At 53.7% G+C, this 22,551-nt stretch overlaps 1 protein-coding gene and 1 long non-coding RNA gene across 4 annotated transcripts; one reads left to right on the top strand and one right to left on the bottom strand.

The window, feature by feature from the left end:
• Positions 1 to 168: 168 nt before the first annotated feature.
• ATG16L2 (autophagy related 16 like 2) lies at positions 169 to 16,211 on the top strand. Of its 3 annotated transcripts, XM_040258783.1 has the most exons (18): positions 169 to 346; positions 2,242 to 2,341; positions 2,895 to 2,985; positions 8,699 to 8,772; positions 9,039 to 9,290; positions 9,403 to 9,468; positions 9,817 to 9,930; positions 10,948 to 11,010; positions 11,552 to 11,660; positions 12,045 to 12,150; positions 12,882 to 12,952; positions 13,209 to 13,280; positions 13,389 to 13,509; positions 13,838 to 13,943; positions 14,929 to 15,078; positions 15,286 to 15,333; positions 15,445 to 15,546; positions 15,854 to 16,211. In XM_040258783.1, exons 1-18 carry the CDS (start codon positions 229 to 231, stop codon positions 15,939 to 15,941), a joined length of 1,851 nt encoding a protein of 616 aa, XP_040114717.1. In that variant the 5' UTR covers positions 169 to 228; the 3' UTR covers positions 15,942 to 16,211. The 3 variants fall into 3 exon arrangements, with proteins under 3 accessions (XP_040114717.1, XP_040114718.1, XP_040114719.1); XM_040258784.1 differs by lacking the exon at positions 10,948 to 11,010 and having other exon boundaries at positions 15,854 to 16,132; XM_040258785.1 differs by lacking the exons at positions 169 to 346; positions 2,895 to 2,985 and having other exon boundaries at positions 2,271 to 2,341.
• On the bottom strand, positions 16,154 to 19,766 carry LOC120876743. Its single transcript, XR_005724200.1, has 2 exons — positions 18,574 to 19,766; positions 16,154 to 18,481 (listed from the first exon to the last, which is right to left on the bottom strand). It is a non-coding gene; the product is annotated as an uncharacterized LOC120876743 (long non-coding RNA).
• Between the last annotated feature and the right edge of the window lie 2,785 nt (positions 19,767 to 22,551).

Genomic DNA, 22,551 nt, shown 5'->3' on the forward strand with positions numbered 1-22,551 from the left:
GAGCCCCCAGGGAGGTGAGACATTTTGTGGACTCCTGATGGTCTAGACCTCGTCGGCGGTTCCCTCCCGGTTTCCGTTCTCCCCCCCAGGACTGCACTTGGTACAATCCGGGGATTCCCCGCCGCGGCCCGCCCCCTGACGTCACGGAGTCCCCTCGGGGCCCCGCCCCTGCCCGGCCGCGCCTCCCTCGACTAGAACCGCGCGCGGTGCTGGCCGGAGAGGGCGGCCATGGAGGGGCCCGGCGACCCCGGCGCCCCCGCCGCCCGCTGGAAGCGCCACATCATGCGGCAGCTTCGACAGCGGGATCGAACTCAAAAGGCCCTATTCCTGGAGCTGGTGCCGGCCTGTGAGTGCACTGCGCCCGGGGACCGTCTAGGGGATGGGGCTCCGGCCCGGGGAGAGGGTTTGGCTGGCTCTTCCGGTTGTGACTCAAGTGCACCGATGCCTTGTCGCCTCCGAAGCCTGGGGCCTTCTGGCCCCGCTGTCTATTACGCCCCATCTCCGACTAGCCAGCGTTCCTACCTTTTCCGATTCAGGCTCTGCGGAGATCCCCCCTCTCCTGGACCGAGCTCCCTCCTGGTTCTCCCGCTCTTTCTCGCCCCTCAGGGCCTGGGCTGGGCTGGGCTTCCTATGCGCGGGTTCATAAGCGAGTGTTGGATTTTTAGGGTCTCTTAGCCTTCCCCTTCCTGGGAAGTCCCCAGGACCTATCAGTCCATTTGGTCCCCATAAGACAGTGAAAGATCTCGGGACTGGCCAGAACAGCTACTTCTAAACTCTGAATCTCTAGAGAGGGAGCTCAGAGTCCGAGGCTTCGCCACAGACAGGTGATCCTTCCTGGTTCAGGTTTTTGGAGCATCTCTGGCCCAGCCAACCCCAGCCTGAGGGGGAAGTGGGGGCTCCAGGCTGCAGAGGGAGGTGGCTGAGCCTGGGGAAGTCAGATTCTGAGAGTTGTTTCTGGGGAGCTGGTCAGGAAGGGGTGTGGCAGTTCAAGCCAGGATGAGCAGGTGTGCATCTGTGTGTGCACCTCTGGTTATGAGATTGTATGTCTGAGGTTCAAAGTCTAACTGCAGTCCCTCCAGCTCCAACACTGGTCCTCATCTAGGCTGCTGCTTAACCATCTTCCCCAGCCTCACAACTGAACTTATTGCTCTTGTCCTGGGACATTTCTTTGCAACCTTCCAAGCTGTTGGTCCTCTCTGTTTGGGGATGTGAGGCCAGCCCTCTACCTGTAGGCAGCCTCACTTCTCCAGGGCTCTGATGGACAATGGAACCCTCCAGTATGAGAGAGGAGTCACCCCCACCCACCCCCCTGGGAGCTGCAAATCTGTGGGAGTGGAGTGATCCTGGAGGGCTGAACTCAGACATTGCAGGTCCAGTCTTCTTTATGGTCTTGGACAAATCTTAACCCTAAGCCTTGGATTTCTCACTCATAAAGCGGGCAAAATGGCATTCTCTTTAGATTTGCTAGGGGAGCCAGAACAATGCCCTGGGGCTTGGGGTGGGGTTTTGTGTGAGAACAAGGCCAGCAACCTAGGTGATCCAGCAACCTAGGTGATCGACCTAGGTGACCGGTAGGGGACAGGGAGAGGGAAAGGGGCTGAGGAGTCAGGCTTGGGCCTCACCTCTACCCAACCCTGAAACTGGTGAGAAAAGAGGAAATGACCAGGGATCTGGGTGGAGGGGCTGTATTCCAGGGTCTGTAACAGAAACTACCAAACTCAAGAACTTTCTGTTCTGGCCTGAGGGGAAACTTACAACAACCCAGGGGAAGTCAGGACTGTTTTTTAGTACTGATACAGAAAGCTAGAGCTCCTGGAAGGGAAGTATCTTGCCAAAGGCCACAGGCTAGTGGAGCTTAGTTTGTTTCATCACTCTGGGGCCAGGCCCTGCTTTGGGGGAGATTGAATCAATCCCTGGCCCCTTCCTTCCCTCAAGACCCTCAGCAGGCATTGGCCAGCTATCTCTTTTCCCCTAATGGTTGTCCTTCTCTGTCCCTGGGAGAGCTGGTCTTCTCCTGGGAGGGCCTGGGGGCTATGCTTTTAGGAGGCTGTGCAAGGGCTGGAGGTCCTGATGGAGCTACACTCACCCTCTGCAGGCAAGGCAGAGCCCAGCCTGCCAGTGGCTCCCCCTTCTGCATCACTGGACTCCTGCAGCCCTCCCAGGCAGAGAGGTAACTTGTCTGCCTGGGATCTGCTGGAAAGTGTCCATCTCTGCTCCAGGCTCACCCTTTTGCACCCCTAGATAACCGCCTCCTGGAGAAAGCTGAGCTGCTGGCCCGATTCTCAGAGAAGCTGCAGCCAGAGCCAAACGATGTCAATCCCTCTGTCCACCAGGGTCCCTGGTGAGTGTTTGTGTCTGTAGTCACAATGGGCTTCCTGTACGCAGGCCCTGCCCCCACCGCCTCTGCTGGGTTCATTCTCTCCCTGGCACCTCATTGGCCCTTGGCTGCTGCCCAGGGGAGGGGGAGGCAGGCTCTTGAGCCTTCCCCTAGGCCAGCTGCTTAGAATGTCCTTCTCAGTTCATTTCTCTGCCTTTATCCCAACTCCTCCCCCTCCGCACATCTGTCTTTTGTTTGCCTGCTCCTCACCTGATGCCTACACAAAGTACATGATGCCACCTATTCCAAAGAAGGAGTGAAAATGAGAACCAGGGATGGGTTGGGGCTCAGAGTTGGGAGATGCTTCTTGAGAGGGGTCCTGGCAGGGGAACTCTGGGGCAAGCCCAGAGCAGAGGTGTCATGGGCAGCTCCAGTTCCTGGAGATTTGATCTTTCCTCTGCTGACTTCTGGGCTCCCACCTTCCTCAGGAGAAAATGCATAGCTCTGGCTTCAGACTTTTCACGGGCATCCTCTGGATGAATGGTGGGAAACGAACACCACTCTGGTTGGTTGGCAGGGAGAAGGAGTCAGACCAAGGCCTCTCACCAGCAGCTCTGAGGGTGAAGTGGCAAGAGGAGGCGGAGGGGCTCCGGCTGGTGTGTGGAGAGGTAGGCGGGGCAGGGGTCTGAGAGAGAATGGGGTGGGCCCAGGATCCAGAACTTTGAGGCTGGGAGATGTGGTCCAAGGGAGCCAGCAAGTGAGGGAGATCCTCCAAGTCCAATGCCTTGAGGCCAGACAGGGCTCAGAGTACTCTTGAGCTTGGCCCTGGCAGCCTAGGATGAAGTGGGCTCCAACAGCAGCTGGAGGAAGTGAGGTGAGAGCTCGGGGAGGAGTGTGAGCTGTGCAGGAAACAGGCAGCCTCTGTTCCCCTTGGATGGTTCAGCCTGCTCTGCTCATCATTTGCCCGGCAAACCCTGGGGCCCAGCACCAGCTGATGCTCAATACACATTTGCAGACTGAAAACAAGGTGGTCCACCTCCGTGGCGGGGTGTGCTACCTCTACCTGACATTGACCACCTCCACCCCCCCTCCCCCCGCCACCTCTCCTGCTGCCATGGCGTCTCTTGGCTTCTGTTGCTTCTGAACTTCCTTTTCTGGTTACTTTCCCTCCTCTTTATCCCCCTCCCTGTAGATGTGGGTGTTCTTTAGAACTTGGGTGGGTTCACTGACTCCCATGGACTTGCTGTGTTTGCCAACTCCCAGATCCATCTCTAGCTCAGGTTTCTCTTAGGAGCTCCAGACTCTTTCTCAGCTGCTTTTTGGACTTCATATCTAAAATCAGACTCATCGTCGCCCCTGTAATAATATGGTCAACACCAGCTGATGATACTGGGTTAAGTGTTACTTCAGCTAATCCTCTACTTTATGGTTTCAGAGGAAGCAGAGGCTTTGAGAGGTAGAGCCAGGATCTGAACTCTCTCCTATATGAATCTGCTTTCTGTGATCTCCATTTATTCTGTCAACAAATATTTATTGACAAGTACTATATTCAAGGCACAGGCAGCACAGCAGTAAACAAGACCTGGCCCCATGAACCTTCTAGTCCACTGGGGGAGGCTGAGGAGCCATCACATACCTACTACTACTACTGCTAAGTTGCTTCAGTCGTGTCCGACTCTGTGCGACCCCATAGATGGCAGCCCACCAGGCTCCCCCGTCCCTGGGATTCTCCAGGCAAAAACACTGGAGTGGGTTGCCATTTCCTTCTCCAGTGCAGGAAAGTGAAAAGTGAAAGTGAAGTTCCTCAGTTGTGTCCGACTCTTAGCGACCCCATGGACTGCAGCCCACCAGGCTCCTCCGTCCATGGGATTTCCCAGGCAAGAGTACTGGAGTTGGGTGCCATTGCCTTCTCCAATTACATACCTACCTAGATGTTGTTGTTCAGTCACTAAGCTGTGTCCAACTCTTTGCAACCCCATGGACTGCAGCACACCAGGTTTACCTGTCCTTTGCTATCTCCCAGAGTTTGCTCAAACTCAAGTCCTTTGAGTTATTGATACCATCCAACCATCTCATCTTCTGTCATCCTCTTCTCCTGCCCTCAATCTTTCCCAGCATCAGAGACGTTTCCAATGAGTCAGCTCTTCACATCAGGTGACCAAAGTATTGGAGTGTCAGCTTCAGCATCAGTCCTTCCAATGAATATTTAGGGTTTTTTTTTCCTTTGGATCAACTGCTTTGATCTCCTTGCAGTCCAAGGGACTCTCAAGAGTCTTCTCCAACACTACAATTCAAAAGCATCAATTCTTTGGTGCCCAGCCTTCTTTATGGTCCAAATTTTACATCCATACATGACTACTAGAAAAACCATAGCTTTGCCTATATGGACCTTCATTGGCAAAGCGATGTCTCTGCATTTTTTTTTTTTACTTTAAAAAAATATTTATTTTTAATTGATGGATAATTGCTTTACAATATTGTGTTAGTTTCTGCCATACATCAACAGATGTCTGCTTTTTAATACACTGTTGAGGTTTGTCATAGCTTTCCTTCCAGCAAGCAAGCATCTTTTAATTTCATGGCTTCAGTCACCATCTGCAGTGATTTTGGAGCCCAAGAAAATAAAATCTGTCTTTTCCATTGTTTCCCCATGAAGTGATGGGACCAGATGCCATGATCTTCATTTTTTGAATGTTGAGTTTTAAGCCAGCCTTTTCACTTTCCTCTTTCACCTTCATCAAGAGGCTCTTTAGTTCCTCTTCAATTTCTGCCTTTAGGGTGGTATCATCTGCATATCTCAAGTTGTTGATATTTCTCCTGGCAATCTTGTGATTCCAGCTTGTGCTTCATCGAGCCTGGCATTTTGCATGATGTACTCTGCTTAAAAGTTAAATAAGCAGGGTGACAATATACAGTCTTCACATACCTCTTTCCCAATTTTGAACCAGTCCATTGTTCCATATCCAGTTCTAACTGTTGCTTCTTGACCCACATACAGGTTTTCTCAAGAGGCAGGTAAGGTGGTCTGGTATTCCCATCTCTGTAAGAATTTTCCACAGTTTGTTGTGATTCATACAATCAAAGGCTTTAGGGTAGTCAGTGAAGCAGAGATAGATGTCTTTATGGAATTTCCTTGCTTTCTCTATGATCCAGTGAATGTTGGCAATTTGATCTCTGGTTCCTCTGTTTTTTCTAAACTGAACTTGTACATCTGGAAGTTCTTGGTTCACATACTGCTGAAGCCTAGCTTGAAGAATTGCCAGGTCACTTGCTCAACTAATGTCCAGCTGGGACTATGAACCCAGGGAGAGCCTCTCCCTCAGAGCCCCTACTGTAGTTGTAACCACATTTGAGAGGTGATTCTCAAACATCTGAGCCCCTTTCTGGGCTGTGAGCACCCCAAGGATTGAGATGTCTTTGCTCTGCCTCCATTATATCTCTGGGGCCTGTCTCCACAATCCATCCTGATGAATATTTATAAACTAGGTGATAAATGGGAGAAGGAAATGGCAACCCACTCCAGTGTTCTTGCCTGGAGAATCCCAGGGACGGGGGAGCCTGGTGGGCTGCCGTCTATGGGGTCGCACAGAGTCGGACATGACTGAAGCGACTTAGCAGCAGCAGCAGCAGCAGGTGATAAATGAGGTAGACACTTTGGCCACCTGATGCGAAGAGCCAACTCGCTGGAAAAGACCCTGATACTGGGAAAGATTGAGGGCAAGAGAAGAAGGGGGCGACAGACGATGAGATGGTTGGATGGCATCACTCAGTGGACATGAGTTTGAGCAAACTCAGGGAGATGGTGAAGGACAGGGAAGCCTGGCATGCTGCAGTTCATGCGGTCACGAAGAGTTGGACATGACTTAGTGACTGAACAACAACAATGGGACTTCCCTGGTGGTCCAGTGGCTAAAACTCCACACTCCCAATGCAAGGGGCCTGGGTTTGATCCCTGGTCAGGGAATTAGATCCCACATGCCACAACAAAGACCCGGCACACCTAAATAGTTTTTTGTTTTTTTTTTTAAAAAGCGTACTTAAGAAAACAAGGTAGATCATTGCCCCCTCCATTGGTAGTTATCAGTCAGGAAACCCAGGGTCACCTCTACCCCCTTGCAGCCTTCCATCCATCCTGAGCTAGTCACCAGATCATGGATCCTGCCTCCAAATCCATCAACTTCCACTTCCTGTACCCTGTCTGACCTGGTCCAAGTTATTCTCATCACTCTCTGGATAACTACTCTTTTGGCACCCCCTCCATTCTCCATTCAGCACTCAGTGATATATTTTTAATAATAAAAAATGATCTCTATTAAAAAAGACGAGTGATACACAAATACATGCTTGTTGTGAACAATTCAAGAGAACAGAAGGCCATAGAGTGAAAAAGTAAAAGCCCCTTTCGCCACTCTCCCCATTATCAGTGTGGTGCATTTTCTCCAACGCTTAGCCTGGCTCCCCAGTTGGGTTCTCCAGCCTCAGGTTGCATTTCCTGCCACTCTCTTGTCCTGAGCTCCTGGTTCCCTTGTCTGGGATACTTCCAGGCACCCTTTGTCCTCAGCACTCCCTCCTCATGACATTCTCAGCCACAAACCAGTCAGTTCCCATTGGATATGCCAAGGGACAAGGAGAGACTTTTTCTTTAATTCTTAGTCCTGTTTCACATATCACAACAAGCATGTGTTATCATTTTAACTTTTTATTGAAATAATTTTAGATCCAACGGAAGCTGCAAAGACAGCACAGAGAGGTCCTGTGCAGCCATTTACCCAGTACCTCCCACTGGTTACATCTTATACCTGACTGTAGTACACACAGTCAGGGAATAGATGTTAGTATGAAGTGTATACAGTTCTTTGTCATTTTGCCACCTGTGTATATTTGTGTGCCCATCAAGATATAGCACAAGTTCATGACCACTCCGTTTTAGTCACAACTCAGCTCTCCCCTCAGACCATCCCTAACTCCTAACCACTAATCTGTTTTCCACCTCTATTTGAGTTTTGAAAAGCATCAAAAAATACTGAATCCCAAAACATCAATGAAAGTATATGATAGGTGAGGAAACAGAAGTGATGGTCAGACTGTTTAATGGTGGAAGGAATTATAAATGTTATAAACTGGGCCAGGGACTTCCCTGGTGGGCCAGTGGCTAAGACTCCATGCCTCCTAATGCAGGGGGTGCAGGTTCAATTCTTGTTCAGGGAACTAGATCCTGTATGCCGCAACTGAGATCTCATGTGCTGCAGCTAAGACCTGGCACATCTAAATAAATATTAAAAAAAAAAAAAAAAACAACTGGGCCAGTTATAGACCCTGAATGTGCAAGGCCCCTACCCCAGCCCACTCACACAGGGAGTCAGTGCAGGCAGACACCAACCTTGCTCCTCAGCTCGTCTCTCACCAGGCCCACGTGAGGAAGGACACAGGGACGGGTTAGCAGCAAGAGCCCCAGCTTCAGTGCTCTCATGTTCCTCTTGCCGCCGTGCTGGGAACTGCTTCCCTAAGCATCTGTCGCTCTCACTGACCCTTCAGCTCTTGGAAACCACAGGGTTTCCCCAGCTCTTGGCTCTTGGATGGACGGTTCAGTAAGGCGGGGGACAGATGAGATGACCCTCCCCCGACTCTGGGGCTGGGGGTGGCTCCAGTATTCAGTCTTGGCCCTGTGCTCCCACAGTCCATTCCTGTTCTCCGCCTGCGTGCCTCTGCTCAGAGCATCTTGTTGCTCTCTGGGACTTAACGCTTGGTAAGCCAAGGCTTGGAGATGCGAGGAACAGAACACACATCCTTTGAACATTTGCAGCCCTTTACTTGGAGCATGTTAGGTGGCCTGGGTTCAGATATCAGTTCTGCCACTTAGCTGTATGACTTTGGGCAAGACACTTAACTAGAGAAGTGTCAATGTCCTCATCTGTAAACTGGGGAGAATGGCAGTAACCACCAGATTATAAAAGAGTTGGTACTGTAGAGTGCTCAGAACAAGACCCAGCGCATGTTAAGTGCTACATAACCAGTCACCATTATTTGAAATACTATTCCTTATAGTAATTCAGTGTTACCCTACAAGGTAAGCACTGCTATTCGCGTTGGACAGGTTCAGAGCGGTTAAAACACTACCGCGGCTCACAGAGAAAAGTGGCGCTGCAAGGAGTGAAACTCAGGTGTTAGGCTCCAGAGCCTAAGGCCCTTCCGTTGATCCCTGAAACGGCAGTGTATTCCTGTGCTTGATGCCTTAGCTGTCTGCTTCTCAGCTTTCTGCTGAGCTAGGGGGCGGGTGGGAAGAGGCAGACCCCGTCCTACCAGGCTCTCCCGCCGGAGAGGGGCTGGAGGCTCTGCTCACAGGCGCCCATGCCTACCTGTCCCGCGCCTCCGCCGCTGCAGATGGCCTACCAGGTGGTGGAGAAGAGCGCGGCCCTGGGCACTTTGGAGTCGCAGCTGGAGGAGCGGCAGAGCAGGTGAGGCGCGGGCGGGGCGCACCTCAGGGAGGCTCCAGGCCATCACTGCCGGGGTGGGGGGCACGCGGTCACCCCGCGGGTCTCCAGAAGGGCCCGACAGCGTGACGCCCCCAAGGCCTGTGGCTGGTCCCAGAGGCCGGGAGCTGCAAGACTTCGAGGGAGACATGGCTTAGCCTCCGCGCTGGCCGCGTGGCCAGGAGCAAGTCCGTCTCAGCTCTCAGACCGGTTCCCCCAGGGCGGTGACGGAGATGCTCCCGGTCCTCTAGGCTGGCGGCTCTGAAGGCCCGCGTGGAGCAGCTGGAGGAGGTTCGGGCGAAGAGGGCCGGGCAGGTGCACGCGCGGCGCGCACTGAATGAGGAGCAGCGGGCGGCTTACGAGGCGCTGCGCGCGCGCGTCGGGCACCAGGAGACGGCTCTGCGCAGGCTCGAGGAGGAGGCGCGCGACCTGCTGGAGCGGCTGGTGCAGCGTAAGGCGCGCGCCGCCGCCGAGCGCAACCTGCGCAATGAGCGCCGGGAAAGGTGAGAGCGCCCCGGGGGTCAGGCTGGGAGGCGAGCTGTCCTGGCGGGGAGGGGCCTGACCCCCCTGTCCCGACACGGGAACTACCCGACTCTGGAGGCTTTTCTATCCCAGGGCCAAGCAAGCGCGGGTGTCCCAGGAGCTGAAGAAGGCAGCCAAGCGGACAGTGAGCATAAGCGAGTAAGAAGGAAGATGCGCCGCCAGGGACCTGTCTGCCGAGCCTCCGCTGGGGGCTCTGCGATGCCCTGTCCCCGGGCCGCTACTATTCTACCCCGCCCCCACCTGCCTGCGGCCATCTGTGCACCTGACCACAAGTGTGCACAGTCACGGTGCCGAAGCCCCCAGGTAGACTGAGCCCAGGACACGTGCGGACACAGGCGGTCATAGGAGCCGGCATCTGCGCCCACCACACATGCTTGCGCACTGACCCTCGTCTCTGGGGATGCCCGTCCTCACCGAGTAGGGCACAGGGGCACGGAGGGGCTGGCCTGGTCCCTTAGCCGTCCTAAGCTTCATTCTCTCTCCCAGGAGCCCAGACACACTAGGCGATGGGATCAGAGAGGAAGCAGAAACTCTGGCCCTGGCTGCTAAGCCAGGGTCCCTGGAGAGGGAGGCTGGTGAGAAATGGAAGCGGCCCTTCAGGTGAGGACTGTCCCAGCGCTCTGAGCTGGCCCCCTCCAATCTTTTTAAGGTGAGGGCTATCCCGAGCTCTGAGCTGGGCCCCTGCAGTCTTCCTAAAGGACCTTGGGCCAGCCTTTGGGTTGAGAGGGCTTTGCACAGAGACTGGGGTACACTTGGACCCCAGGGCAGCTGAAACTTCAGTACCTGGAGGCCCTTGGGGTCAGGGCCATGCCAGGGACTCCAACCTTTGTCCTCGCCTTTTTCCTCCTTCCCAAGACCAGAGCTCTGGGGCTGGGATGGCAGGTTGGTGAAAGAGGGTGACAGGAGGGAGCCTGTGGGCAAGGCCCAAGGCTCAGCTGTCACAAGCATGTGTGTACATACATGAGGACATCAGAGCATGTATGTGTACAGACTTAGGTAAGCGTACCTGAATGCGTGTGAAGCATGTGTAGATGTGAACTCACATGGGTGGGACCTGATTGAGGCTTCAGTCCTTGGGTGCCCCTCCCTCCAACTCCCTCATCTATCTTGATTTGCCTGGCATTGAAACTGGCCCCCTCCTCTAGCCCTTTCTTGCAGGTGGCTGGTGTCCAGGCCTTAGGGTGGTGAAGGAACCCTAGGGAGGGGCATGAGATGCTGGTCCCCAAAGCCTTGGCAGCCCTGGTGGGCCAGGTCATCTCAGGACACATGCTTTCCTGGGTGGGATCTAGGTTTCCCCACGCCCCTGTCCCCAGCCTTGTGCTATCTCAGGTTGGGGGCATCTCCGTCCTACCCCACAGGCCCCAGCTCAGCCTCCCATGAACTTTTGTTGGGGGGCACCTAGGTGGTGAGGCAGTTTTTACCTATCATGGTGAAACTGGGAGACTTCATTCCAAATCCCTGCCCTCCTCCACCTTCCTGGGACTGCTCTGGGTCACCGTGCTCTCCTGGTTCTGGAGGAGTAAGTTCTTGTTCTGGCTAAAGAGTGTAGGGATGAATGACTGTGGTCCACACACCCACTGGCCAGTCCCTTAAACATCTCTCTCGATTCTGCCCCAGGTCAGCCTCTGCCACCTCCCTGACGATGTCCCGCTGTGTGGATGTAGTGAAGGGGCTTCTGGAGTAAGTGTGTGTGCAGTGCCGTATGTGTGAAGGTGTTGGGCGCCTTGGATGCCTGTGTCAGACTCCTGGAGCCCAGGCCTGGGCTGTGTATGAGTCCTGGTCTGTCCTTCCATACTCTGCCCAGCACTGTGTGTGTGTCTCTGCTGAGCCCGAGGCAGGAGCTGGGTGCATGGCCTCATTCCTAGCCCCTGCCTGGCTGTCTTCTGGGCTCTGCCCCTCATCCAGGGTCCTCACAGGGGACCGAGGGCTCCAAGGTGAGGCCAGACAGGAACTACCACTCATTTGGGAAATAGAGGCTCAGAAACGTCAGGGCTTCAATCAGGGTCACAGTGCCAACCAAGCAGTGCTCCGAAGTTTCTCAGGATCCACCGACCCTGCCCTGCCTCTGTGCTTGTCTTGGTGCTGCTGGCCATGTGGTGCTGCTGGCCATGTTCTGCCGCCTTCTGTGTCTGCTTCCTGTTGCTGTTGCTTCAGGAGAGCTTGAAGGGCGTTCTCCCTCTCAGAAGGCCTTGCTGAATGCCCTCCTGACCCCCTCCCCCAGTTTCAAGAAGAGAAGAGGCCACTCAATTGGGGGAGCCCCTGAGCAGCGATACCAGAGCATCCCCGTGTGTGTGACTGCACGACTTCCCACCCAAGCTCAGGATGTGCTGGTAAGGAGGAGCTGGGCCAAGTGCATGGGGTACGATATGGGAGTGCAGGTCCCAGCAGCAGTCTCAGGAGGCCGGGGAAGCAAGGATGGGCGCTTCAGTGGGAGCAAGAGTTTTCCTCCCACAGCTTGTGCTGGGAGCCCTTCAGCATTTTATAATGAGAGGGAGAGACAGGAGGCCAGGTAGGAGAGTACTGGGAACATGGAAGGAGGCTGCTACCAGGGTCCAGTCAGAGGTGATGAGGCCCTGTGGGGCCAAGTTTGAAACTCAGAGTTCAGAGAGAGACCCCATGTGTGCAAGGATGCGTGACAGAGAGCTGGCTGTGAGTGTGCACAAAGAGGCGTGTGTGGCGAGGACCAGGAACACTGACCTCCCTTTTCCTCACAGGATGCCCACCTCTCCGAGGTCAGTGCTGTTTGTTTTGGCCCCAACAGCAGTCTCCTGGCCACCGGAGGGGCTGACCGCCTCATCCTCCTCTGGAATGTCGTGGGAGGTGAGGGTCGCTGCCCACAGGCAAGCTCAGTCGTTTCTCTCCAGACCTCACCCTCAGCTTGCTCCTTTGTGGGAAAGGTGTTGGGTCTCTTTGTGTCTCCTCACCCGGTCAACCTTGTGGGCAGTGGCCAGATGACACCTTGGCAAGAGTTCTGGGCTCAGTGCTCCTAAGAAGGGCAGAGCCTCTCACCTCCTGGAGTCGAGGCCTGCACGGTGGGCAGGGCTCAGCTCAGATGGTCCCTGTTGGGGTGGTGAGGATACCATGTCAGGGCATTCTATGGGGATAGACCCTTGAGTAGGTCTCTTGGGTCCACCAGGCCACCTAGCATCACTGAGCTCTCAGAACTCAGTTCTGAGACAAGTGTTAGCTGTCTGCTCTGTGCTCTGCAGATGGGGGTGCACTGGGAAGTGAAAGCTGGCTCCTAGAGGCTTCCTGGAGGAGGCGAGTCCCCAGCTGTCTGGCCTGGCTTGCTGTGTGACCTAGGGACAGTCCCTTCTCTCTAGTCCTCTCCGGGCATCTGTGAGATGACCTGCAGCACCCTGCTGGCAGTTCAGGAAGGTGCAGCCTCTAGCTAGGCTCCCCCGACCCGTATCTCCCCGCCCCCAAGAACAGACCCAGCAATTCTGTCCTCTAACTTGGGAGAGATTCATCTTCCCACTCACAGTACAGGGTCCTCTGTTCCATGAGATTAGTGACTTCATTCCGCCTGTTCCTTCCCCTGGTCCCCCCAGGGCACCTGAAGGCCAACCAGACCCTTGAAGGAGCTGGCGGCAGCATCACCAGTGTGGACTTTGACCCCTCGGTGAGAGGACCTGGGTGGCATGGGATGTCCCTCCCCGAGTCTCCACACTGGGCAGGTGGGGCTCTGGAACCCGGGGGAACATCATGGGTATCCTAGAGCCATGTGTCCTGAGAGGGTGCCTGGATAAATCCTTCTCCTGGGCCTCGATTCTCCTCTGCCTGCCTGGGTGACCTGGGCCAGGGGAAGCGCTGAGGCGGCCCGACTCTGGCTTTCTGGCCAGGCCCAGGATCTCTCCTTTCCCTTCCCTTCTCCTCAGGGCTCCCAGCTATTGGCAGCTACTTACAATAAGGCCGCCCAGCTCTGGAAGGTTGGGGAGGCACAGTCCAAGGTGAGGTCTGAGTGGGGAGGCAGCCTGGGGGACAGGGGTCACGCCTCGGGTGGAGGGGTTGGTAACGGGGTCTTGGCCATGCCCTTGATGCTTCCCTGGGATGTGCAGGAGACACTCTCTGGACACACAGACAAGGTCACGGCTGCCAAATTCAAGCTGACGAGGCACCAGGCGGTGACTGGGAGCCGGGACCGGACCGTGAAGGAGTGGGACCTCTGCCGAGCCTACTGTGAGGCCCAGCCCTCCCCTTCCCCACCCACCAGGACCCTCTCAGGCCGGGCCATGGGGGGCTGCAACCTGATCTCTGGGAGGGGCTCCAAGACTTACAGGCATTTGGGATGAAACCTCCTAAGGCTCCTCTTCTGTCCTCCATTGGTTGATGCTTTCCCTGGTTTCTTGTGACCTCAGGCTTTGGGCTGGAAAATGGGCCTGGGTTCTAGTTCTGGGAGGACACTGTACCTCTGGGGCTTCTGGGCCTCAGCTTCTCCACACGTCCAGTGGGCTGGCTTATAATAACCCTTCTCTGAGTCCAGGGCTCTCTCTACTCCTTGGTTTAGGTTCCAGGACCATCAATGTCCTTTCCTACTGTAACGACGTGGTGTGTGGGGACCATATCATCATTAGTGGTCACAATGACCAGAAGATCCGGTTCTGGGACAGCAGGTGATAGGCGCAGGCTGTGGGCAGGGGAGGTGGGGACAGGGCTCCTGTGTTCTCTTCCTTTTTTTGGCCATGGAGCAGCTGAGGGTACCTTAGGGAAGTGAGGCTCTGGTGGCCTCTGTGCTGGGCTTGGGCCCTTGAAGGCTTTGCAGCCTCGAGAATCGTGCCTCCTTATTGACCCTTGGTCCAACCACCATACTCTGCTGGGTCTTGCCAACTGAGTCCCATGTTCAGTTCAGTCACTCAGTCGCATCCGACTCTTTGCAACCCCATGAACCACAGCATGCCAGGCCTCCCTGTCCATCACCAACTCCCGGAGTCCACCCAAACCCATGTCCATTGAGTCGGTGATGCCATCCAACCATCTCATCCTCTGTTGTCCCCTTCTCCTCCTGCCCTCAATCTTTCCCAGCATCAGGGTCTTTTCAAATGAGGCAGCTCTTCACATCAGGTGGCCAAAGTATTGGAATTTCAGCTTCAGCATCAGTCCTTCCAGTGAATACCCAGGACTGAACTTCTTTAGGATGGACTGGTTGGATCTCCTTGCAGTCCAAGGGACTCTCAAGAGTCTTCTCCAACCTTCTCCAGAAGTGGTGTAGTCACCCCTTTTTAGTCAAAAAGAACCTAAGAGCCCAGCGTCAGGCTTGAATGGTTTATAAAAATAGCTAAGGCTAGAACCAGAGCTAGAGCCAGCCCTGCCTCAGGCTTCTTCCTCATCTGTAGCAATTGCCTTTGAAACCCTTTTGTTTCCCTTTCACATATTTAAAGACAGACTTTCATTGCTTTCCCCCCCAGCACTTATTTTAGTGGCTGAAAGGTTTCAGGGGCTCTGGCTTCAAGTAAGTTCCTGCTGGAAGGGCCTGGCTGTGGTGGGAGATTAGTTGTCAGCCTTGGGGCCTGAGGGGTGCTCTGGACTTTTGTTGGTCTCTCAGGAGCAGCCTTGCCAAGGGGATTGCTCCTCACCCTCATCTCCCTTCCTGCTCCTTAGGGGCCCCCGCTGCACCCAGGTCATCCCTGTGCAGGGCCGGGTCACCTCCCTGAGCCTCAGCCATGACCAGCTGCATCTGCTGAGCTGTTCCCGAGATGACACACTCAAGGTCATCGACCTGCGTGTCAGCAACATCCGCCAGGTGTTCAGGTACCTGCCCTGTGTCCACCGGCCCTGTGGCTTTGACTGGGGCAGCTGGGCCTGTGAAAGGCCTGTTGGCGGGGGACCCTCCGTGGAGGCCCCTCTGGACCAGGGCCTGCTGAGGTGCCGAACCCCTTGACAGAGAGGAAGCTCATTAAGTTCTGGGCTGAGGGCAGGAAGTGGCAGCCCCCTCCATCCTGACCTGTCTATTCTCAGGGCTGATGGTTTCAAGTGCGGTTCTGACTGGACCAAAGCCGTGTTCAGGTGTGTCTGCGAGAGCACCCATGCCTGAGTATGTCCTGTCTGTCTGGGTGTCTGCATGTCCGTGTCCTTACCTCTGGTCTCTCCTCTCTTGCTTTGCTGTGGCTCCTGCAGCCCAGACAGAAGCTATGCCCTGGCAGGGTCCTGGGATGGAGCCCTTTACATCTGGGACGTAGACACTGGGAAACTAGAGAGCAGCCTTCGGGGAGCCCACAGGTGAGCATGGCCACTGACCACCACCCCAGCCCCACGGCCAGTCCTGCTAAGCTGATCCCAGGTCCTGACGTGCTTGGGATCTGGAGTCCCCGGCCCTCGTCCCATGCCTCCCACCCCTGCCCCCTAGGAGCCCTTTGCAGCTCACGGAGTATTCCCGTGTGCACTTGGGTCCACTCCCACCACAGCCCTTAGAGCCCACTCTACAGTGAGGTGACGGGCGCAGAGAGGCCCTCACACAGCCAGGTCCAGTGAGGTGGGGCAGGGCCGGCTCCCGACGCTCCTAAATCCTGTCCCTCCCTCTCCTCAGCGCTGCTGTCAACGCCGTGGCCTGGTGCTACTCTGGGAGCCACGTGGTGAGCGTGGACCAGGCCAGGAAGGTTGTGCTCTGGCGCTAGCGCCATGACTTCCCTGCCTGAGCTGAGGCTTTGGTCCGAAGCCTGAAGCCGGAGGAGTTCCCCGCTGCCCCAGACAATCCGGAGCTAGCAGCAGGGTGGGGGTGGCTCAGGGTGTTTAATGGGTAGGAAGGCCTGGCAGGACCTGGCCTGTTGGTTTAAAAACATGTGGGTTGGTATGGAGAGAGGGGAATCACAGTATTATTATTATTATTTTTTTTTGTTTGTTTCTTCACTTTCCTGGCAAAAGTGGGAAAAAAAAGTGCATTTAAACTGGTGTGTGCTTGCTTCTCTTCAGCCTTTAGGGAATGGAGAAGCCTCTGGCCTGGAGGCATACGGAGACCCAGGCTTGGCTCCTGTCCCTTCCATACAGAGCCAGGGCGGAGCGGTCTGATCAGGAGACAGCAGGAAGAAAGGCCCAGAGGCAGCAAAGGGCAGTGGCTTTTGGAGCTGTGGACGTTTCACCTGTGCTCCAAGACAGTCCTGGTCCTTGGGCCCTCTCTTCAGGTGCCCAGAGTAGACTGAGGCTGAGGAGGGACCATGTGAGTTCTGAGCAAGGAGGAGCAACAGAGACAGCCTAGAGGGGCCCCTGTGGAAAGAAGCCTAAAAAACCAGAGCGACATCAGGTACTCTGGATACCAGGCCTGCCTTTAGACTGGGGCCATGTTTGTGCCCCAGAGGCAGACCCTGGAGTGGGTGGGGAACACCTTCCATGTGTGTCAGGGAGGACAGCCATGGGCTGGGCCAGGGCCTTCACTTACTTTAGCATCAGATTTAATCCACATGACAAGCCTCTAGAGCAGACTTAGTAGGGTGGAACCTGGGCACCCCACTTTCTTCCCCAACCGAGGGCATGGAGGAGGGTCAGCAGGACAGCCACTGCCAGTCACTGGGTGTCAAAGGGGATGCCTGTCTCTGAGTGATGAGGGCTGACCTCTGGGGGTCTGCTTAGTTGAGATTCAAAGGCTTTACTCTGGAACTCTTGGCCTCCTCCTTTTATTACCTTACAGAATCCTCCCTGGGGAGTCCTGATCCCAGTCCCAGGGTTTTGGAAACCATTTCCAGGATGGGCAGGAGAGAGCTAACACCCTTTACTCTGTAGCTAGACTGTCTGGGTTTGAATCTCTGCTCTATTATTTAGTAGCTGAATGATTTTGAGCAAGTTACCTTCATGTCTTTGTGCCTTAGTTTCTTCCTCTGTAAAAGGGGCTAACAGTAGTATCTACCTCAAAGATTGTAGTAAGGACTCAGTGTATTAGTATTTGTAAAGTTCCTGGCACACTGGACACCCAAATCTACACTCTGCTGATCCCAGCCCACTCACCACCCTTGGCCCAGCTCTCCCCTGGGCTCTGGTGACATACTCAGCTGCCTCCCAGGCATCATCTTTTCTCACACCCCACATCTTGGGCACCTGGGGCTGTTGTGTCTAACTCTCCATTCCTGCTGCCACTTCAGGCCACCTTCTCCTAGACCTGCTATTTCTCCAACCTAGACCCCTCTTTGCCACAGCCAGAGTGACTGTCTGAGGATGCATGTTGGTCACACATCCAGCCTTTGAAGATCTCTACTGTCTGCAGAGAAACTCCTTGCCTGCAGGATGTGGCCCTGCTGGCCTCAGCTGCATCTTCACCTCCTTGCTACTCTGCAGTGTGTCACAAAGGGTTTTCTCTCTGCCCAGAATGTTCTTCCCGCCCAGCCTCTAATTCAAATTTGTCCTTTAGGATCCCCTCACTGAGAGCCTTTTCTCACCTGCCAGGCCGGCTAGGAGCCTTCTCTGTCTCTGTGCCTCCCTGCTTTGGGTCTGCCTCTGTCTCAGTCAGGGAGCTCTTGAAGGAGGCCAGGATGGGAACAAAGCACTCCCTGGGATCAGGCCTCAGAGCCACAGAGAAAGCCTTAGGAGATGTTTATTAAATCATTAAATTCTCTCACTCGAGGACTCAGCAAGTCTGACAGTCGAAGTCTCTCATGGCCACCAGGAGTCAGCAGCTGTCTAGGTCTGCCGAGGCCATTCTCCCACCTAGGGTAGAAAGACCAATGTTTCCAGCAGCCGCCATTACTGTGCTGTCAGGCCCTGTGCCTTCTATCCAGTATCTTACTTGTTCTCCCAACCACCTTGTGATGTAGCTATCTTACAGATGAGAAAATCAAGGCTCAGAGAGGGTAAGTGATATGAGGTCACCAGAACTGGGACAGCTGGACTGTGGTTAAACTTTTTTTTTTTTTAATATGAGAGAATCTGGGCTCCCAATTAAGCAGAGCTATAGGGCATTCCCTGCCATGATCCAGCGGTGTGCCCACGGCCCCCACCACCAGGTGGGCGATTCTAGCTCCCTGGGCTTCCCTGGTGGTCCAGTGGTTAGGAATCCACCAGCCAATGAAAGGGCCACAGGTTCAATCACTGCTCCACATGCTGCAGGGCAGCTGAGCCCATGTGCCACATCTACTGAGCCTGTTCTCTAGAATCTGCGCGCTGAAACTACTGAAGCCTGCCCACCTAGAGCCTGTGTTCTGCAACAAGAGAAATCACTGCAAGGAGACACCTGTCCACTGCAACTAGAGAGTAGCCCCCTCACTGCAAGGAGACACCTGTCCACTGCAACTAGAGAGTAGCCCCCTCACTGCAAGGAGACACCTGTCCACTGCAACTAGAGAGTAGCCCCTCACTGCAATGAGAGCAAGCCTACATGTAGCAACGAAGATCCAGCACAGTCAAAAATAAACAAAATTTGAAAAAATTACTGAAACCCTCCCTGCATCTTTTCTTCATTCTGGCCCTGGGAGCCTATGTCTGAGCCTGGAGGGTTAGTATCCTTTGAACTGAGGGACATGCAGGGCTACTGGAGGGATGTGAACTTGATCCTGGAAGGCTGTTACCAGTTCCACTATCTGGGGCAAGGACCTCCCAGGACTGCAGTGGAGACTGCTTAGAGGATACAGAAGTGGTCATCAGGAAATTACCTGACTCAACTCCTGGCACAGAGTGCCCTCTATTCCCTTCAAGCCTCCCTTTCTTCATGGGGCAGCACACACCTGCTTCACCTCAGGGAGTACGTGCACACCTTAATTTACTTGGAGAGAATACTTCCTGAAGGGGCAAGTCTGGAGAGTCAGAGATGGGCCCAGGCATTCCAGGGAATGAGGCAAGTGTGAGGAGAAGGGTTGGCAATTCCACGCAAGGGAAGAGCTTGGAGGGGTGCCAGCTGGGCAGGCTACACCTCTAGCCTTTGCAGTCCTGGGCAGCAGAGTGGGCGGGGCCAGAACCCTGTACGGAAGACTGCTCTGGGTTTCCGTACTCCAGTCGCTACTCAGGTGTTCAGTCGCTACTCAACCTACTCTGAGGTTGCTGGCCTGTTTGTTCCCTGAAGTCCAAACTGTCACCTTTGGGACTTCCCTGGTGGCCCAGTGGTCTTTGCAAGGTAGGAGGCACAGGTTCGATCCTTGGTCAGGGAACTAAGATTCCACATGCTGCAGAGCAAGTGAGCCTGTACGATGCAACTACTGAGCCCGTGTGCTCTGGACTCTGAGCCACAGCACAAGACCCCGCATGATGCTACAGAGATGCTGAGTGCTGCAACTGAGACCAAAGAAATATTAAAAAAAAACCTTCAAAACTGTTGTCCTTGCTGTCCATATGGATTGAGGTCCAGAGAGGAACCAGCAGAACTGGTATCAGAATCCAGGCTCATGATTCACTCTTTTCAAAACTGGACTCAGGTTCTGCAGAGGGCTGACCCATCTTCTGGAGGCCAGGTTCTAGGTTCCACTCCCAGCTGTCTTCCTGAGACCGTGGGCAAATCACAGTGGGTGGATTTTCCCCACCTGTGAGACCCTTCCTGCTCCATGGCTCTGGGCCTCACCAGTGGGGACCTGGCTCTTCACTGGGTTGGTGTACAGACATGAGTACCACCTCCTCTGCTAGCCTGAGGCTTGCGAGGGAGACGTGACAGAGGCTCTTGTCCTGGGCTCCTACTGCCCCTGGTAATCTCCCTATCCTGGGAGAGGCACCTTGGCTTCAAACTGCTGTTCCCAAGTCACCCCCACCGACACGAGCCCTCTGGTGACAGGAATGGGAACTGAGCCATTCTTGTCTCCAGGACCAGAATGTGGCCTGGGGCGGGAAGTTGCTGACTAGACAAACAGTGATTGAGTGGAGGTGGTCCTGGACCTTAGATCTGCTCTGGAGGAATCCTGGTGGCACGAGGCATGGCCCCATCTGCGATATGTGAAATGCCATGTCTGGTACAGGCTGTTTTCTTTTTATAGATGCACATTTCGCTAGTCAATAATATTTCAGCTTATCTCTGCATTATCTTACTCGATTCTCCTGGCTCTTATGAAGCTCGTATTGTCTTCTCCTTCCCACTTTACAGATGAGAAAAGCAAGGCCCAGAAGGGTGAAGGGATGAGTCTAAGGTTACAGCAAGTGAGGTAGCCCAGGGACTTGAATACAGGTCTCTTGACCACTCCCCTGCTGTTCACAGGAGCAAGTGAGTGACAAGAAGCATGCGTATTTATTTAGCACACAGTGTGGAAGAGGTGTTCCTTTCTGTTGTTTCAGGATAACATCCCAGTAAAGTATTTCCAGACCAGGGCTCTCTGAAACAGATGGGGCAGAAGTATTGCATTTGTGTTTTCAGCCAGTGGGACCAGGGGAAAGTGGTTCAGGAATGAGACACCCTCTGGAATTAATTCTTGACAGATCAAGCGGTAACAGCCTCTAAGAGGAAACTTATACTGGTTAAGTTGTAGGATCTGGGGACAAATTACAACTCTCTCCTTATACACTAAAATTCCTGTAACTTGGTTGTGTTTTTGTCATGAAAAACAGCTTCATAATGAGCAATGCAAAGATTCAGCCAGATTGTGTCATAAAGCCACTCAGAGGCCGAAGAAATAACTTGCCTCACTACTGAAAGCTTTGGCTGGGTTCCCTGGGCAGTGAGTGAAGGGTGCAGCACAGTGAGATTACAACCCAGAGGAAGGAGTTTGCTTTGTTCTGGTGGAGAGTCCAGTGGCTTGAATCTTCAACTTCTGGCCATTCCGAGAAGTCTGTTTTAGTAGAGTCTTCTCAAATACTGTGATTTTTTTGTGTGATGTTCTCATTGTGCATCTAGAAACTGAACTTACCTGGAACCTAAAGGTTGGATGAGTCCTTGGAAATCATCTCATTCTGCTTCTTTTAAAGCTGGGGGGGTGTGGAAGCCCAGTGGAAAGGGTATCCATCAGGTGGTGGCAGGGCTGAGGCTGCAGGATATCCTCCCACTCGTTCCTGCCTGCCTGTGGTTGTGGGCTGGGGTGGGTGGGCCGGGTTATAGAGGAAAGGGATTCAGGTGATGTGCTGTGACTCTGCTTTGTCTGACTCACGTTTAGTTCCTATGATGAAGGAGGCCCTGCTACAACTATGATACAGGGGTGGGGCAATCAGCTTAATTCTGTCCCCTGGTCATAGACCAGGCCTCTGGTACCAATGGTAGTCTTAAATGTGAGCAGCTTTCATTAGGAGGGGAAGAGAGAAGATGGGGATGATATTAATGTGTATTGATAGCCCTTAACATATTTATGGTAAGGCACTTTCACATCCACTCCTTCCTTTGGGCCTTATGACAGCTCTGGAAGGACAGCAAGGCACAGCTCTGTAGGGGAGGTGCTGAAGGTGGGGCAGTGATGCTGAGGAAGACCACGCTGTGCCGCATACTTCACATGTCCTTCTTGGAGCCATGGCATTACTAGGTTTCTGATGGGGACGCTGAAGCTGGATCCCACAGCTGTCAAGTGGGACCCAGGATTTAACTCAGACCTTCTGAGTCCAAAGTCCACGTTGTCTTCTATGCTGTTGGTGGGAGTATCGACAGATATAATCATTTTGGAGGCCAATTTGGCAACATCTAACAAAATCAAATCTATACATATTATTTGTGGTGCTAGTGGTAAAGAACCTGCCTGCCAATGCAGGAGATGTAAGAGATGCAGGTTCGATCCCTGGGTCAGGAAAATCGCCTGGAGAAGGGCATGGCAACTCACTCCAGTACTCTTGCCTGGAGAATCCCGTGGACAGAGGAGCCTGGTGGGCTATGGTCCACAGGTTCGCAAAGAGCTGGACATGGCTGAAGCGACTTAGCATGACAAAATTAAATATACATGTACATTTTTAACTCTTAAATTACATATTTAGGAATTTACCTGATATTTTTACTGGAACAAATTTATAAACAATTAGGTAAAAAGGTATTAATTTCAGCTCTCTGAAAGCAAATGAATGGATACAGCCTCAACATCCATCACTATAGGAATGTTCAAATCATGCTATATCCAAACAATGGAATATAATGCTGCCTTCAGAAAGAATGAGGTAAATCTAAATGTATTATATAATTTCATGTATGAAAAGGCAGTGTTGGCACATGTAAGTTCTATGCACAGAAAATGTCTGGAAGCTTACATATCACACTTGCCCAGCTCTGGAAGAGGAGGGTTGTGGGGGCCCGCCTCAAACAGTGGTCCTCACTGGGGTGGCTAGTAGCCAGACGGACAACTTTCTACCTGGAATCCTCCAGCCATCCCTAGAAACAGTAAAATCTCCTTCTCTTGCCTCATGACTCCTCAGGGTAGA

Source organism: Oryx dammah, unplaced genomic scaffold (assembly GCF_014754425.2).
Source record: "Oryx dammah isolate SB20612 unplaced genomic scaffold, SCBI_Odam_1.1 HiC_scaffold_17, whole genome shotgun sequence".
In the NCBI taxonomy this organism is placed as follows: domain Eukaryota; kingdom Metazoa; phylum Chordata; class Mammalia; order Artiodactyla; family Bovidae; genus Oryx; species Oryx dammah.